At 39.6% G+C, this 18,992-nt stretch overlaps 1 protein-coding gene across 10 annotated transcripts in view; it reads left to right on the plus strand.

Moving 5' to 3' along the window:
• The window catches only part of MBTD1 (mbt domain containing 1), a 55,935-nt gene extending 37,846 nt beyond the window's left edge, over window positions 1–18,089 (plus strand). For 9 of the 10 annotated variants that reach the window (XM_073310302.1, XM_073310298.1, XM_073310304.1 and 6 more), the window contains one exon: window positions 13,711–18,089. In XM_073310302.1, the coding sequence (XP_073166403.1) occupies window positions 13,711–13,829 (119 nt within the window). In that variant the 3' untranslated portion in view covers window positions 13,830–18,089. Of the gene's footprint in view, window positions 1–9,558; window positions 9,635–13,710 lie in introns of those variants that run through there. The other variant, XM_073310299.1, reaches the window with a different exon arrangement.
• Window positions 18,090–18,992: the final 903 nt, after the last annotated feature.

Here is an 18,992-nt window from a genome sequence, read left to right on the forward strand (position 1 = left end):
AAATTAACAGCCTAAGATCCAGGATGTTTCTGAAAGAAGGTTTGCTTTTCTAACTGAGCACAGGAATTCATTGACTATATTAGAGCCTTGCATGTGTTTGTCTAGCTCAATAATAGTGCAGTTTGGTTCACTCTAAGAAATCCACACATTTGGTACAAGAGGATCCTAAAGAGGCTATCTCTTTGGTCTCTGTTTAAGTTGTTAAGGTTATTTTACAGGTAGGTGTCTTTGCCTGCCTTGGAAGTACAGTGGTTTTTGCATCAGATATGTGAACGGGGATATAACAACCAAATGCCTTTTACATCAGGTGGAATGATCCTCTACATATATTCTTCCTTCAGTTACCTTCCTATGGAATTGTCAGATCAAGTGTCTCTCTGAAGAATCTAAACAAGTTTTCAAGGCCTTGAAGGTGGCAGCCGAAGACATAACAATGATCTTTTTATTCATATTAATGCCTCTTAAGTTGCCTGCCAACAGGAATTTATGTACACATATAAATCACCATGTATACAAAGGCACTAAATAGAGGAGTATTCATCTTCTCACCCAATAAGGCCTGCTGAACTCATAGTATTTGGTGCTCAAAGATCAGTTACATTTCCCATCAGTGCCAGATCTCTTGAAACAATATCTGAGTCTCTGATGCCAAGAATTTTCTCAAGTGCACGGCCTGGCTTGTGACAGACAGGTGCTGAGATTGCAGGAAGTTTTGGCCAAATTTCTTTACCATTTAGGACATGCAAAGCCTTCTAAAAGACCTGGATGATCTTGTACAATTAGTGCAAGAACAAACAAGTTCTTCATAGGAAACCTGCATCATTACAATCCACTGTCTCCTCATTCCTGGGATGAACAGAAGAGTGATCCGACTTCCAGTTTCCCCATTGTGTGTACTTAGCCAGAGAGGAAAGTTCTTAAAAGATTTCATAACCTCCTTAACATCACGTGCATGTTTCATAAATCTGCATTGTTTTTCTCCCTGAGACCTTAACCTGGTGGTGCTGATACCTGTGACAGGGTGCACAAAACTTGGTCACTCCTTACTGGAGGCCCTGCTGCTTTGGTGCACCCTGCCCTTTTTGGAAGGGCAGAGCAACAAGTTCAGACCTTGACTTCTCACTAGAGAAGTTTCCCAGGATTAGCTGCTGGCAGTCCACTGAGCTTCTTGTTCAGTCTGGACCTGCTGTTGTTGTAAGTCTTTGTGATGAAAGGGGATTTGGACATCTCATTGTTGGTACCAATTATCATTGGCTCGCCTGAGCTGAATGTCCCACAGAGAGGACTCATTTTAATTTTACAGAAAATAAATTGACAATGCTAAAAGTTCATGTCAGCGTTGAAGTTCATAACATAAGACAATAGTCCTTCACTGATCCACCAAAATACTGTCAGTTAGGTCCTTAACCCAAGAAACCTGGGCCTGGTCAAGACAGAGAAGCCTTCCTTTCTTGTCACAGCCTCATCCAGAACTGGCCTTTGAAAGAGGTAGCCAGCCCTCTTTATCTGGGCTGCTGGGCCCTGATTGACCTCTGCTTGCTCCTGGCCCTTCTAATGGAGGACCAAGTCTTGTTGGTTTCTATCCGCAGCTGATGCTGGCAGGTCTCTCTAGGCAACCCCTAAAGGTCTGAGCTCACTGCTCTTGTCTTCCAAAAGGACAGAGTGCAGCAAGGCAGCAATAGGAATAGCAAACAACTGGTACAGCCCCACTCCCCAATGCTATTTTGTCGTCATCTTCCTCTATCCACTTGCTAAAACTTGCTACTCTCAAGTAGTCTTGGTGGTGATTATTACTTCTGTCCCCCCATATTTTGTGTTACATGGTGACATAACTGTTCTGAAGATCTGCTTCAGTATGGTGGGTTGTTTTTGGTTTTTTTAGATTAACTTAGTTTATAAATCGTACTTCAACCATAAGATCTTTGCATAGCCTTGTTTTAAATGTCCAGCCTGGGAACAGGAGGATGCAGTACACTCCAAGGAGCTTTCAAAGACTCCTATTGTCTGGAAAAAGCTCTAGGTGGTGGTCAATGTGGAGACTTAGTGCACAGCATGGCAGCATGTGTATCTACAGCGCGCTAGCTTACCGTGCCCTAAATGGCTGTGTGGACCCTGGCTACTGTGCACTAAAAGTTCTGTGCTGCATTTTGATGTACTTCTGTTTGGAGAACTCCAGAACTGGCTGAAGGGAGCTTGGTAGGCAGAGTTTGCTCAGTCTTTCTCCTTTTTGCTTTGTCCCTCTCTCCACCATAAGTCTCCCTAAAGCTATTTGGAAACCATTACTTCACACAACACTGATGATAGACTGAGTCGCAGAAAAGGAAACTTCCTTCACCTAAGGCCACCAGGGCAGATTCTTGCGCTATGGGGTTTGAGATTCTTCTGTTCTTACTAACCTGAAGTGGATTTGTGATGTGGAGTGGGGAGAAGAGTCTGATGGGCTGTTTAGCTAAGAAACCTATTTAATAGGCCAAAAGGGGAGGAGAGGACAAGGGCATGAAAAAATCTTCTTGTTATTGGCTGCCTCCTGTTTTTTGTTTGTGCCAGATAAGTTACAGTGGCACAAGTGCTGCATCTCAGCAAATAATAATCAATGGTAAGGAGAAACTGTTCTTTCCATAGTTTTTGGTTGTAATTTTTTGGGGAAAGGGGTGGATTTTGTTTTGGAAAGAACATTTTTGAAGCATACAAATCTATGTGATATTAGTGTGTTTTTCCCCACACTGTGCAAAAACAGCCAAGATACTGGGGTTTAACAAGAAACTACCACACATCCTGAGTAACTTTTTTACTACAATGAGTTGTTATTTACATGCATGGTACTCGCACTTACTCATGTTGCACTCCAGAATGGCTTGAGTCATTCTGCGGAATGTTTTGAATGTGTATTGGAAACATTTCTGATGCAATATTTCAAATTCTTAATGGGTCCATGCGGTTGGAAGGAGTACGCGAATGTATTGGTTCCATTGAACATGCATATAATGAACTCCTGAGATAATGAAGCTCTGTTAATAGTAAAAGTCCCAAATTGTTCCGAAGTACCTTAATAATGCAAAGAGTAGTACATGTACTAGTGAATCCCTGATTTAGTGTTGAACGGTGGGAGCAGTTTAACTGGAAATGGGTCCCACAGTGTAATACTTCTCCCCTTCCACTCCCCAGAAGAATATTACATAAAGTCTGATATTTGTTTTAAGCTTCTAAAAGCAAGTACATTGGTGCTGAGATTAATCTTGCTTTTATTCCAAAACATTTAAATGTTAGGTTGGGGAAAATAAATGCTCAAATGCTTCTTGTAGTTTTTTTTTAATGTGACTTACAAGGAGTTAATAAGCACAAATTTAGTAGCAATAAATTTTTATATTTTTATTATGTTTGTTGCCCATTTCATATAAAGGAAGCACATAGGAAAAATGGTAACTTCTAATATTTATTATTTAACATCTACATTGACACTGGATTTCAGAGTCTGTTTGACTTCAGTTGTTGTAATCTAAGCTTTTTATAGGGTTTTTTAACTGATGTGTAAATTAATACAGCCTGAGTTAGTCCTGTAAGTGGCTTTAAAAATATATCCGAAAAAGGAGATAATCGAAAGGGGAACAGAAATCAGCCAGCATCCTGCTTGGCCTTACCTTCAATAATCCTACAGGTAATTGTATGTTGCTATGCAAACCGCGTACAATGGAGAACAGTGGCTCTTTCACTAACATCTGGATTGCAAAGAAATGACTCTTATTCTTTCTAGGATTGGTATAGCTCATTGCAAGATCCATTTATCAGGTCATATAGTTCTAACTCCTCAGAACTTTCTGCTGCTACTGTAGGCTAACATCCAGCATTCATATTTTGTGGTGACACCACTTTACGGTGATAACATCCAATGTGTTTTATGTGTAATTGTGTGCATGTGGAATAACGTGTGACAGTTACATTGTGTTTGGCATCTTCAGGTCAGTCACTAGATTCTCATCTATCAATATAGCCATCACTGATACTTGCTTTTTATTCACAGTAGGAAAGATCAGGTTGGATTTGTTGTGCACATACCTTGGGTAGATGGTTATTCTGTTCTAAAATGGAACTATAGCACATCAGAATTTCTCAGGATTTTTGAAGGGACAGGACCCTGTAATTATGAGACAGTGGATTTCTCCTAATTGTCTCTGGTCTTGCCAGTGTGTTTTGATGTAGGTTGCAATAATTCCCAAATAAGGAAAATGCTGCCATCTTTAAAACTTTATGCATGCTCCTGTAATGTTTTGGAGACCATTCTGATTTCAGTGTCAACTTGAAATGGATGGAATATCGTACTGGTTTCTTGTGACCAAATATTGTGCTGCTAAAGACCGCAGTGATGACAAGTTATCAATTTGCTTTGACAGATAATGAATAGTATGGTAGCTTACAGTATCCACCAGGACTGACTGCTTCCTAGTAATCGGTTTTGTTCTAAGGCTACTTAATAGATGATGTGACCTATCTGTTTTTTAAAGCTCTGGTTATACAGACAACTTGCTGCTTGATTGTGTCACTTCCTTCCTAGAAGAACAAACTGAGGCCCCAGACCTGCCAACCCTTAGTCGCCTATGCCCTGATTAGACAAGAAACTTAATCATATGTGTAACTCTTACCACGAATAGTCCCATTGACTTCAAAGCTTTCTTGAGGGCTGTTCTCTTGTGTTAGCCCAAAGTACATTTACTTGATTAGACTGGCAATCTCTTAGCATTCATCAGCGTAGCTTTGAGAACAAGTGTAAGCAATGGTGATGCTGAAATGCTGTCATAGTGTTTAAGGCCCTGATTCTGCAGTGAGGTTCCCCTAGGCACAGGGGCTTGCCCCCAAGAGTTAATTTCAGGACCAGGGCCTCTGTTTGGAAGTGAAAACAAAGTAGGGTTTTCTTATATGATGAGGCAGGAATAAATTGAGTGTTTGGAGGGAAAATCAACTTCTGGAATGAAGATGTGGTATCCGGTAACTTGAAGATTTTTTTTAGAAAAAACAGGTTTGTTTGTTTTTCCAAATTAGAATACTAATAAACATTTGTAAGGCACTATAGAAGTGCTTAGTAAGTGATGGTGGTATATATATTTAAGATATATGTAGTGAACTAGCAAAAAAAAAACCCAACTCCTCCTTTTTAAGTGGGATTGGTTCACAAACAAAAAAAATTCCTGTCACACTGTGTAAATCTAATAACTGCACTTCTGATCTAGAGACAAAAGTTGTTTCAGTATGTGGTCAGGAGATCAGGTGTTGGCTGTGAAATGCAGCTGCTGCAGTAACGCTTTGAAGTGCTCCTATTTTATTGGTAAAAGGGATTAGGGTTGGGACACTTTTTTTCTTTAATGATTGCTTCATAGCCTGTCCAAGTAATCACTAGAATTCAGAGAATAAAAGGGGTGGGTGGAGTTGTTGAGAGTTGGGATTTTTAACATCCCCGAAATGAATTAACTTTGCCATTTCACATCAAGACCCTTATTTTCCAGACTCCAAAGCAGAATGAGGCAGACATTTCTCAGTGACCAGTCTGAGTTACCTAATTCACTTTGACCCAAGCGTTTACTTTAGTTTGACTTGATGTTTAGAGAGGAAGATACCAGTTGTGAAGAAGCCTGTCAGTTTGTCGAGCCTACCCATGGCAGGTGGGGTGCGGAGGAGCTTCTCTGGTGATGAAGAGTTGACTCCTCCTCCATATCGAACCCTTCCAGCACAGACAGCCCCGGAGGCCTTCCAGCCTCCCAGGACTAGCCAAGAGTTCAGTCCCAGCCTCAAAACAGGTAATGAGCACCATCAAAGTCTCTTGGTTACTGCAGAGGGAAATGCTGAACAGGGTGGGGAACAAAGCATGGTCTGGCATGAAATATGCTGCCTTGTTTACTTGTTTCTGTCTGTAAAGTAGGAGGAATAGTCACTTCCACTGGTCCATATCAGTCCACTTCACTGAATTCATCATAAGGGAGCAATGGTTCCCAGGGCAAATATAAGGATTCTAGGTCACTGAGGCTTATGGACACTGTGATTTAACTACCATACTGCACTTCAGCAGATTTTTTTTTTACGTGTGCAGATACTTTAATTTAACTTACTGAATTGTAATATGCAACACAACATCATTGTTAGAACACTGCACATTATTCCTTAAAGGCTTGGACACCCTGTGTAACTGGAGAGAAATTTGTGTTTGCATACAGCCCGTGCATAAGAGAACAGCTGTTTGGAAAAAGAGGTCTTTTGAATTTAAGCATAATTGAGTCTCTTATATTCAGTGTTCTACAGACGATGGTTGGGTATGATAAGAAATAAATTTGAAAGATTTACCCTTTTAAAACAAACCTGGTTTGTTTGTTTGTTTTCCCCCCCATGCTTGCTCCAAAACCAAAGACTGGTTTTATTTGAACATTGACAAAATGAAGTTTTATCCATCTTAATCAGTGAATAGGGAAAACCCTTTAAGAATTCATTTATTAATAATATTGGTCTGGCAGATTAAAACATCTGAGTCTTATGCAAGTCTTGTGGTTTGTATAAGGTAATCCTGGACTGTAGAAGTTAGAGATGAAAAAAGCTCTGAGATCCTCATGACTGTCTCCCTTCAAACATAAGATAATCAGATGTATCAGATACTCAAAATATCCTTGACACCTGTTAGGGTGTAGTTATGCTATCTATCACCAGTTAGTGGTAATGTTCTTTAAGCACCTTAGATGAGATGCTGTGAACACCATAATGTGGCTTTGGATGCTGAGCTAAGATCATGTTCTGACTGGCAGTTCTCTCCCTGGGTTGTTGTGGCCATTGCTATGTTCGGGGTTTGATCATACAAGGAACTGAAGGCACTCAGTACCCCATAGAAGTGCTCAGCCACTCTCAAGATTAGGCCCTCGTTTTCCAAACAGTGTATTGCTGACTGATATCCAGTCTGCTCTGAATGTTCATATTCTATCAGAAAAGCTACATCAGGGTCATTTAAAAAATCCCATTGCCCTCTCATCCCAACATCTGTATGGCTATAGAATTCAATAATACTTCATCTTGCTTCTTTAAGAATTGCTTTTGTTCTCTGGCACAGTCATGCTGCTTTTCTTTTATTTTCATCTGTATTTTGAACCTTTAAGAGTTGTATGTGAAATAACTTCTCAGCATTGAAATGTAGCCTTCAGACAGCTCTCTGTTGAGAAAGACATGATCTCTGGGCTGTCAAGGAAAGAAGTTGCTTTCCAAAACCAGTCCCACTTTCTTGACGTGTGTTATCCCCTAAAGTCAGGGTCTGATGTTTCCTGGTGGGGCAGGTTAGTGACATCTCATCACACTGGTACAAGGGAGATCAGTATGTGGCTTCCTTGGGTAGCAAGGTACTGAGAGCACTCTGCAGATAGCTCATGAGGGAGCACCTTGTGTGTCTTTCCTTCTACTCAGAACCTTTCATCAGCTGGATGTTCAACCAAGTGGCTTCATGATTTAAGGCACTATAGCTAAATAATTATCTCTTTGCTTATCATTCAAGTGGTGTATTATATAGGTGTAGCTTGAACCCATGGTGTTGATAAACTTTTCTTCAGGAGATTTGTTAGCGGGGAAAAATAGTGTTGTTTAAATATGTAACTGTCAGGATCTTCATGCTAATTGAACAGATCTAGGACAAAATGTGAAGCCTACTAACTCACCAGGTGTACTTGAAATATTGGGCAAACCCACAAGCATTATTTAAATACTGGGGAGGATGGGAACTTGACCAAAGCATTTCAAGTTGTAGGAAAGCAGTTTATACCTCTGTGTATTAGCGTTTTCCTAGAGTAATCTCTCTATTAATGATTGTTGTTGCTTATTATGTAAAGATACCATGCCTTAGGTGTGTGTGGTCCTCCACAGACTAATAAAAGAAAAGGTCCCTGCTGTACATTAGATGTGACATAGGGACAGGCAAAAATAACCAAGGTTTTTGGGGCAGGGTAGGGAGGGAAGAGGTTTTCATGACGCAAGGTAGTGAGGTTGCTTGATTTTTTTATAGGTTTTACATCGTCCTCTGCCGCTTTCTTAGCGATTTTTAAAATATTTTAATGTTTTTAAATTTTATTTTTATTTAGCACAGGAGTGTGTATCACCATGGAAGATATAGGACCATAATAAAAGAATAATTAAATGGCTTGTAAAATTGTAGCAGGATTACAAATAGCAACAGGTTTTGGGATTTATTTTCAGATTTCACTACATCAAATTTTTGCATTTGAAAAGACATTGGTGGTGTTAACTTGGTATTCAGTAACTGAAACTCTTTAATGCTTCTCTCATTCATTTGGTCATCAGATAGCCATCAGTTTTTGTATATTAATCAACCTTTTAATGTGGGTACTGCACCTTTAATGAAAACTTTGCCATATTTTCTTTTCAGTGTTCCTGCTTTTCATATATGCTCATATATTGATAAGTATCACTTTTCTTACTCAATCAGATTGCGGGGTTAATTACAACCTATTTGCTACTGCTATCCATAATATCATTCTTCTTTGTGTTTCAGATTTTTTTTTTAAAATAGGAAGATAGAAGATTTAAAAACATATCCTGGGTCTTAAAAATTAATTGCAAATATGCTGCAAACCCTCTATTATAAACAGTTTTTCCTGCCTGTCACTTACAAAAATGACCATGAAAGAAAATGAATTATGAGGCATCTGTGATCTGAAGATAGTACATGTTTTTTAATCATGCTTAATTCTCCTTAGCAAAAATTAAAGCATGAAATTAAACAGTGAAATTATGGGTTTGAGTGTTTCAGTTAGTAACGAAAATAATGTAACTTGGTTCTGAATGCTGTACATACACATCTGTAGTAAAGGAAGTTTTTAAATTCAGCCATCTGTTTCGGAAGATGAAGGAGAAACAATATCCATCTTAATGTTCACAAGATAAGCTGTTCTCCTTCAATGCGAACTGTGAATGATAACTTAAAATGCTGGTTTTAATTGAAGTCTGCATTTCTCAGCCTGTTCCTGATGGCAACCATCTTACTGAAGAGTGACAGAATTGATTATGCCAATATCATAGGAGCTGAGCATATGAGAGAAAGTGGATTACTGTTCTCCTTTTAAACTGGTTTAACAGCCAAAACTCCCTTGCTATATATACATTAAGGAACAAATTCTGTTTCTGGAGCTGTTCGTTCCATTATAGTCCATTGGAGACTTATGCGTGTATCCCAGGGCAGAATTTGACTCTTCAGATTTTATTTAAAAATTAAGACCCCCCCAATCCTGCGATCAGACCCACTAATGTCCAAGGGGCTGTGCTAGTGGATCTAATTGTAGGACCAAAGCCTTAATGTTATACAACCTGTTTGTGTAGGATGCCTTATCAGCCTTTCATCCTGAGTAAACAGAATTTTCCAGACTGCAAGCTCTTTGGGATAGGGTCTGTCACTTACTATATATTTGTATAGCACCTAGGATGATGGGCTCCAATCTGGTTGGCTTCTGATAGCTACTACAGTAGTAGATATTAAATAAGAGTAATAAACACAAATATTCACTTTTTGTACCTGTAATTGTCCTTCAGATTGCTACGAAATGTGCTGGTCCACTGAAAAGTTAAAGGAAAAATGCTCAGTGACATTTCACCCCTTCTAAAATGAGCTGAAATGAAATTGAACTAGAGAAATCAGGAGTGAAATCAGGAAGGCCAAATCACACCTGGAGTTGCAGCTAGCAAGAGATGTTAAGAGTAACAAGAAGGGTTTCTTCAGGTATGTTAGCAACAAGAAGAAAGTCAAGGAAAGTACGGGCCCCTTACTGAATGAGGGAGGCAACCTAGTCACTGAGGATGTGGAAAAAGCTAATGTACTCAATGCTTTTTTTTGCCTCTGTCGTCACGAACAAGGTCAGCTCGCAGACTGCTGCACTGGGCAGCACAGCATGGGGAAGAGGTGATCAGCCCTCTGTGGAGAAAGAAGTGGTTCGGGACTATTTAGAAAAGGTGGACGAGCACAAGTCCATGGGGCCGGATGCGCTGCATCCGAGAGTGCTAAAGGAGTTGGCGGATGTGATTGCAGAGCCATTGGCCATTATCTTTGAAAACTCATGGCGATCGGGGAAGGTCCCAGACGACTGGAAAAAGGCTAATGTAGTGTCCGTCTTTAAAAAAGGGAAGAAGGAGGATCCTGGGAACTACAGGCCAATCAGCCTCACCTCAGTCCCTGGAAAAATCATGGAGCAGGTCCTCAAGGAATCAATTCTGAAGCACTTAGAGGAGAGGAAAGTGATCAGGAACGGTCAGCATGGATTCACCAAGGGCATGTCATGCCTGAATAATCTAATTGCCTTCTATGATGAGATAACTGGTTCTGTGGATGAGGGGAAAGCAGTGGACATGTTGTTCCTTGACTTTAGCAAAGCTTTTGATACGGTCTCCCACAATATTCTTGCCAGCAAGTTAAAGAAGTATGGGCAGGATGAATGGACTATAAGGTGGATAGAAAGCTGGGTAGATCGTCGGGCTCAACAGGTAGTGATGAATGGCTCCATGTCTAGTTGGCAGCTGGCATCAAGCAGAGTGCCCCAAGGGTCGGTCCTGGGGCCGGATTTGTTCAATATCTTCATTAATGATCTGGAGGATGGCGTGGACTGCACCCTCAGCAAGTCTGCAGATGACACTAAACTGGGAGGAGAGGTAGATACGCTGGAGGGCAGGGATAGGATACAGAGGGACCTAGACAAATTGGAGGATTGGGCCAAAAGAAATCTGATGAGGTTCAACAAGGACAAGTGCAGAGTCCTGCACTTAGGATGGAAGAATCCCATGCACCGCTACAGACTAGGGACTGAATGGCTAGGCAGCGGTTCTGCAGAAAAGGACCTAGGGGTTACAGTGGACAAGAAGCTGGATATGAATCAACATTGTGCCCTTGTTGCCAAGAAGGCTAATGGCATTTTGGGCTGTATAAGTAGGGGCATTGCCAGCAGATCGAGGGACATGATCGTTCCCCTCTATTCGATATTGGCGAGGCCTCATCTGGAGTACTGTGTCCAGTTTTGGGCCCCACACTACAAGAAGGATGTGGAAAAATTGGAAAGTGTCCAGCAGAGGGCAACAAAAATGATTAGGGGTCTGGAACGCATGATTTATGAGGAGAGGCTGAGGGAACTGGGATTATTTAGTCTGCGGAAGAGAAGAATGAGGGGGGATTTGATAGCTGCTTTCAACCACCTGAAAGGGGGTTCCAAAGAGGATGGTTCTAGACTGTTCTCAGTGGTGGCAGATGACAGAACAAGGAGTAATGGTCTCAAGTTGCAGTGGGGGAGGTTTAGGTTGGATATTAGGAAAAACTTTTTCACTAGGAGGGTGGTGAAACACTGGAATGCGTTACCTAGGGAGGTGGTGGAATCTCCTTCCTTTTGAGGTTTTTAAGGTCAGGCTTGACAAAGCCCTGTCTGGGATGATTTAGTTGGGGATTGACTCTGCTTTGAGCAGGGGGTTGGACTAGATGACCTCCTGAGGTCCCTTCCAGCCCTGATATTCTATTATTCTAAATCCATAGCCACCAAGTTTCTGAGAAACTTGTAATATACTGCTAGCTAGAAGAGATTTTAGCTTTGAGTGATGTTTAAAAACAGCTCTCTTTTATAAGCAGAAGACTTATAGGGGGAGATAAAGCACGTCAGCCTGAGAGCATCAAAAACCCAGACAGCCCTATGTAAGTATTACTTGCTTATCTACACTTTTCCCAGTTAAGCTGAATTACTGTCCCAGATAAGCAGTCGGTGTATAACTGGCTGATACAGTCTATTCTCTAATCTAGTCAAAGTGCACCAGTTCTAAAGGTACAGCAGGCCACTCTCACTCTTGAAGCCCAGCACCCACCTGAGAAAATTGTTATATTTCAATCTGAAGAAGAGCTCTGTGAAAACTTGTCCCTCTCATCAGCATAAGTTGGTCCAATAAAAAATATCACATCACCCTCCTTATGTCTCTGATATCCTGGGACTGACACAGCTACACCAACATTGCATACAGATTTCAATCTGTCACTTTGTCAGAAATAATCACAGTAGTGACACGCTTGAAATAACATCTGTTTTTCTTGGTTGGACAAAACTTGCCACTTACTCATCAGAATACAATGTGGAATTCCAGTGACATGAGCTGCTTAATTCAGTTACTAGTCTTCTATGTGGAAGCAGCATTGCAACAAGATGAAGCTTAATTTACCATTTCTTAAAATGACCTTTTATGCTAAGATGGTTGCTGTAGGCAGATGGCTCAGAAGGGCAGACTTTGTAAAGAAGAAAAAAAAATCCTCTTTGAACTTAGATTATTTTGCTATGCAACATGGATATTTGTGTTTTAAGAAATCACTTTTGCACATCTTACTGGTTGACCCTTTGAGGGTATGTCTACACTGCAAAAAAGAAAAACACCCACAGCATCAAGTCTCAGAGCCCGGATCTAGAGACTCAGAATCATGGGGTTTGCACTATGACATTAAAAATAATAGTGTAGAAGTTCCTGCTCGGACTCTAAAACTCATCCCCTTCACCAGGTGTCGGAGCCGGAGTGGGGAAAATCTACACTGCTATTTTTAGTGCTGTAGCACAAGCCTGAGTCTGTCAACCCAGGCTCTGAGACTTGCTACAATTCTATTTTGGGTTTTTTTGGTGTTTTTTTTGCAGTGTAGCCCTATACATAGATGGATTTACTATGTTTTCCATCACTGTCCAGTATTTGTTCTTCTAAACAGTGGGTAATCGGTTTTCAGTTTGTCACTAGCTTAACCAGAGGCATTAATATGGGGTCACTGAGGCTAAAATTAAACCTCAGGGGCATTTGTTAAAGCAAAGTTATTCTATCATTTGAAGTGATGTTAAGGGTGTAACTTAAAGTGCAGTTATTGTCAGAAAAGTCAAAGCATCTGCTTCCTGTGAGGTATCTGAGTCCCAAGAGAAGAAGGCTGGTCAAAGAACTAGACATGAGATCTGGGTTCTACTGTAGCTCTACCACATGCTTCCAATGGGATCTTGGGCATACTTGACCTCTTAATCTCTTTCTCTGCCTCAGTCTTCCCATCTGTGAAATGGGTTTAATATCTGCCTGCCTCACCAGGGAGCTCATGATTCATTGATGAGAAAGGTGCCTTTAGGGTTTTGACTGGAAGGTGCTATAGTAATGTAATGTGTATTAGTGATTAATATATCTGCCCACTTCACTATTAGAACTGTGGAGACAACCCAGCTGTAGAGGTGTGAACAGAATTTATTTTGCCTCATGTAGCTTGTCAGCTAAGTTCTGACTATGCAGCCTGGAGATAATGTAAAAGGTACATCTTGGGTTAGGTTGGTGGTTCTTTTCCCCTGGCCGTGATCCCAAGTTAAATTTGTAGGCCTGGGAGTAAATGAAAATCATATTTAGATACAAGCTGAATTTAAACTTACTGAGAAGCAGTTACTGTGGAACACCCCTTTCCTCCCTCTTCCCCTCCTAATTTATACATTTTACAGTCCTTTTTCTGATTATAACTGCACTTTAAATCTGCAAGTCTGAAGCTATTTTATTTACTATATATATTGTTTCTTAAAAATAATTTATCTAAACTTTAGCCTTTTTAATGCTCAGTTTAAAATTATTAATGGGAAGAAAAATGTTAGGTTTTAGTTAAACTGAAGGGAAATCTTAATTATTTTTAATTCTTTATGGGTCTTTATCTTTTATTTTTAGTGACTTCACTGCAGCTGAAGGAGGAGTTGCTAGATGGAGAGGAGTATAACTTTCTTCAAGGAGCATCTGATCAGGAAAGCAATGGGTCTGCCAGCTACTACATCAAACAAGAACCATAAGGCAGCTCAGAAATGTGAGGGGCAGGGTGGTGGTGATAGAGAAAAGAGCCTTTCTCCAAGACTGACTGACTGATTTTGTTCCCATTTCAATAGTACAGTTGCAGAGCTGTACTTGGGGCACTTTGCTAACTGTAGATGAAACTTCTGTTGAAAAATTTTTGGAGGGGCAGGGAAACTATTTTAGTGAAAAATTTTTACAATTTATTAAACAAAAAATGACATTTTTGTGTTGTATTTGAAGCTTTTGAAAGAATTTTGTAATATTTTCAAATTCAGATTTATTGTGCATTCTTAAACTGAAATTCTAATTTTTTGGTAAAATTAAAGTTTAATTAGCAGGATTGCAGAAAACTGTTTGAGGAGGATATTGTTGCAAATACAAATGAACTGTCATTACAAATGAACCTTGTTGGTACAAGTTGGGAGATTTGGGACTTTTGTGAGCTGTATGAGTCACACCTCTGGTTTTTCATTGTGAAAATACTGAACTGAAGTCCTGACTTTGGGGCATAAAAACATATACATGATTTAAGGGGACCAGCCCTGCCAAGCCTTACTTGTGTGAGTAGCCCAATTTCAATGGGGGTGCTTTCATGAGGTGTGGTATTAACTTTTCAAGATGGTTACTCATTTAGGGCCTGATTCAACACCCATTGACTTCAGTAGGTTTTGGATTGGGCGCTTAATCTTGGGATGCTCAAGTAAATGTTTACTGAGCCCCATGTTAAACTGGAACTTCAGCAGATTCTCTCGTGGAAAATTACATGAAACTAAGTGTTTAAACTAGAAATTCAGGACCTTTTCCTGTTTTTTATGTTTGGATGGAAAACATATTTGAGGGAGGAAGGAATCTGAGGGCCTTTTCTCTGGTTTTTATTCCCCAGAAAAATCTAGACTCCTGCTTTCCATATCTTCAAATACCTGGGTATGTTGGCATCCTCAAGAGATGTACCAGATGAACTAGAAAAATACTTACTATGAAGGCAAAAAAAATCTACTCTCAGTTCTGCAGAGGTTTTAATATTCTGCTGTCCAAGAATATAACAATGGAATTGGGATCTAAAAAAAAATATTTTGCTTCTTGGCAAATTGGACTCATTTAGTTCTAGACGCCAGTCTCACTTTAATCATCCCATTATTTTTGACTCTTTAGCTGAACAGATCTCTTTAGACATATTCGCAGAAGATTATAGTGACTAACATCAAAATATGAGGATTTTTAATAAGTGCTGAATAATTTAATCCCCCTTCCCATTTTTACATCTGTGTGGATTTTGGCAGGTGGCCTAATTCTTGGAGTTGATTAGCAGCCTGATTTATTTATCTTTTTCCCCCCACCCTGCAGAGTTGTGATGGGAAGAATGGGCATCAAGAGCTTTAGCTTTTACCAGTAAGGTTCATTCACTAAACTCTCAGGAATAAACTGAATATGTTCTATAAGTGCTTCTGGGTTTTTGGAGGTCCCCTTCAGAGCAGTACAATGATCGTCTGACTCTTGACCCATACAGTAGGGCTTAGAAGAAATTAATCAAAATTATTAACTTCTATGGTCCTTCAGCCGAAGAAATGCTTTAACAATATCTGCCCACAGAGCCCCAGGAGACCATTTTTTGGTATTGTTTGAACTTAAAAAAAAAAAAAATGCATAGAAAGTTGAAAACCAGCAATTTGATTATTTTCTAAAATATTGCTCTAACTTTGGGTAGAAGCATTGTTAATATGCACAGGTTTACCTCATTCTATGCAAGAGGGGATGATGTAAAGTTTTGTAGTTACTACTGAAAGTAAAACTTGTCCTGTATAGTGTAGGAATGTATGGAAACCTTTTCTCCTCTCCCCCAGTCAATTTTTTGTAATATTGATCCCTTTTTGACAACTGTTTTCTCATATCAGCAAAAGCTGGTTATCAGGTGTGAAATATCAGTGAGTTCAGGTGGAAAAGCTATTTTAGCTTTAAAGTATCCATATTAAAAGGACTCTGTCAAGGTTGACCAGCTTCAAATTTACTCTCTTCAGTTCCCAGGCCCTTTGATTCATTTAATTTATTTAAAACGCAAAAAAAAAAAAAAAATCAGAGCCTTCCAAAACAAGGGCTGCAGTGTAGTTTTACAATCCCAGCTCTTGGTCAGAGAGATGTAAAGGCAAGTCCAGGATTTTGGATTACATAAGCTTGAAACAAAGGCATTTTGGTGAGCCTCGGTCACACCAAGTACGGTATCTGTCACCTATCAAAAAGTCAGATTCTGCTGGTACTTCCTCAGGTTGGTTAGTACTTGAATGCATTGATTTCACTGGGACTAGTCGCATGTCATATAAAGAACTACTCAATGTGAGCAAGGCTGGCAGAATTAGGCCCACAGAGCACAAGGGATGCATGAGATGCATCTGCTTTCATAAAGCCTCTACTTCCATAGAATAACATTTAAGCCATGTCTATACTTCTGGCTAAGTTGGCACTGCTGCGATCGATGCAGCAGTGTCAATTTAGCCGGTCTGGTGAGGACAAGCTACGTCGATGGCAAAGTGCTCTCCCATCAGACGTCTGTATGCCACCTCCCCGAGAGGCAGAAGTTAAGTCGGTGGGAGAGCATCTCCCATTGACGTAGCGCAGTGTAGACACCACTCTAAGTTGACCTGACTTACAACTGAAGTAGCGTAACTTAGATCGATTTACAGCGTTAGTGTAGACTAGTCCTAGTGACACAAGTAGCCCAGTTGACTTCAGGAGAACCACTGTTGTTTGAATATGGGTTAATGTGAAAAGGAGTTGTGGAATTGGGCCCATAGTTAGCAAGTCAAATCATGAGGGCAAAATATCCAGATTCCTGGGCTCGTGTTTGTTGCCCATCTTCAGAGCTTGGATTATCCAGACTATTATAACCCTGATTTGGGCTAGATTTTAAGGGGAATCTTTGGATTTTTTTTATAGTAAAATGCCCTTGTAGGGGGAGGGGTGGAGAATTTGGGGGGTCTGTCAACCTTTATAATATTCCTTGAAAATGGTTATTTAAAAACTAAACATGGCTATCTGCAAGCCAAATTCCACCCTCAGATACACATGCTGACTTTGGTGGGAATTTCATGTGTATTTGAGGATGGAATTTCAGTCTGGTTTCTGAATCCAAAGAATACTTAAATCCTTCACCTACCTGTCAAGTACAATGAAACCTGTCCTAAGCAAAGCATATAAGGAATCACCTAAAATCACATGCTTGGGAGAGGTCTGTTTACGTAAAAGTTGAGCTAAATCGTACCAGATTCATACTTGCAGTGGTCTTTAAAGTGGTCTCTTAAAACAGTGGGGTTTCCTGTTGGCAGTGGTGTCTTTTTAGTACAGGCTTCACTGTATATGTACTAGTATTAATTAATAACATGGTTCAAAGAATTTTCTTCCTTCGTTCTCCTGTGAACCATGTTACTCGGCTAAAAGAAAGGTGAGGTGTTAGAGGTCTTAAATCTCTATTGATGTCTAAGTTGGGGATCAAACAGTCATTTCAATATTTGGCATAGCAAGTTTTTATAACCAAGGGGTAGTGCAAATAACTAAATTTACCTTGTAACTGCCCCCCTTCCTTTATGGCTCAGAATTTTACTGCTGACCTTGATTTTGTTGTTTTAAATGCAACTTCTTAACCTTTTCCTTGCTATGTATAAGGAAAGCTAAAGCATTTATCAATTTCTTGTTTTACGGATACTAACACGGGTTTCAGTGTTTGTTTGTTTTTATTATTATTGTTTTTATGTGATGTGAATACCCTCTCCCACCAATATTTGTACTATGGTGCTAATATATATTTGGTAACAATCCTTTATTGGGAAGGGATTAAAAAACTGTGATTAAGCTGAATTTTTCTTCCTTTTAATTTTCATATTTAAAAAAAACAGTCACAGCCATTTATACAACAAAAAGCATCAGCTTTTGCCCTTGGGAAAATATATTGGGGTGGGAATCAAGATGAAATGAATAGGGTTTTTACATCATTTCTGTATGTATTTGATATATAGATCAATATCTGTACAAATTTAATCTTTTATTTTCTTGGTAATTTGTGTGGTCAATGAGAGAGAGTTTTTAAAACTTTCTCATGAAATGTATATAAGTGAAAAATGCTTTTGGAGAAATTAATGTTACTTTCATTTTTACCAGACTGCAGATTTTCAGCATGGATGTGAAAAGCATTAAAATTATAACTTTGTGTACAAGATGAAAATAATTCACTAAATTTGCCTTTTTTACACAAAATAAAAATGTTAAAATAAGACCACGTGGATGGTAATTTCTTTGTATTTTTTAATTGAGATATATTCAGATACATTGTGGTGTCTTCATTTGGCCAAATAACAAATAACAGAACTGAAGTATAGAAATCAGTTAATCAAATCTATTTTTAAATATACTTATGGGAAATGCTTTAATTTTTACGTTACACCTCAGTTATTTTTGAAAACTTTGCTTTTCAATGGAAATGAAAACTTATCACTTTTCCTTTAAGATACCATATACACAGTGCAGGTTTCATTGCTGGAACTTGTGGGGGAGGGGGGAATTTTATCTTTGAGAGGGAAGCTTTTGAAAGCTGCCACAAGTCATATCCCAGACCTTTCACAACTCTACACTATTAAGCAGTCCTTGCCAGTTTTGTCTAAACTGTGATTTAGCCACCAGTGTAGCTGCACCCCTGCCAGCACAACTGACATTAGTGCAGTGTGATTTGCACTCAGTGCTGCTTAGCCTAGTGGGGCTCATTGGAGCAGTAAGACTGTGCTGGTGCTAATCATGATGTAGTAGGGTACATCTGCATTTGCGGTGGATGTAGAATAGAGACACTGCACCAACAACTAGCACAGGAACAAATAGCAGTGTAGACGGTGAGTAATGGCTTAAGTGCAAATCAGTGGAATTTACTTGTTTCTACAGAACTGTTTTCAAAAAAAATTCCAGCTTTCGCTGGAGGAAAAAAGCTGTTTGTATCCTCAGTTGTGAAGATAAACAGATAAAGGAGAAGGGAGCACAAACTTAGTGCACCATTGTCTTCTGAGCTAGGCAGGCACCCTGAAACAACTGGGCAATGTAACCTGCCCTATGCAGCTAGAGAGCTATTTCCTTTAAAAGCTACACCTGGTAGTCCACCAGTCCATGAAACTGAAAATATGGGGACAATC

Source organism: Lepidochelys kempii, chromosome 14, assembly GCF_965140265.1.
Source record: "Lepidochelys kempii isolate rLepKem1 chromosome 14, rLepKem1.hap2, whole genome shotgun sequence".
NCBI classification, from domain to species: Eukaryota; Metazoa; Chordata; order Testudines; family Cheloniidae; genus Lepidochelys; species Lepidochelys kempii.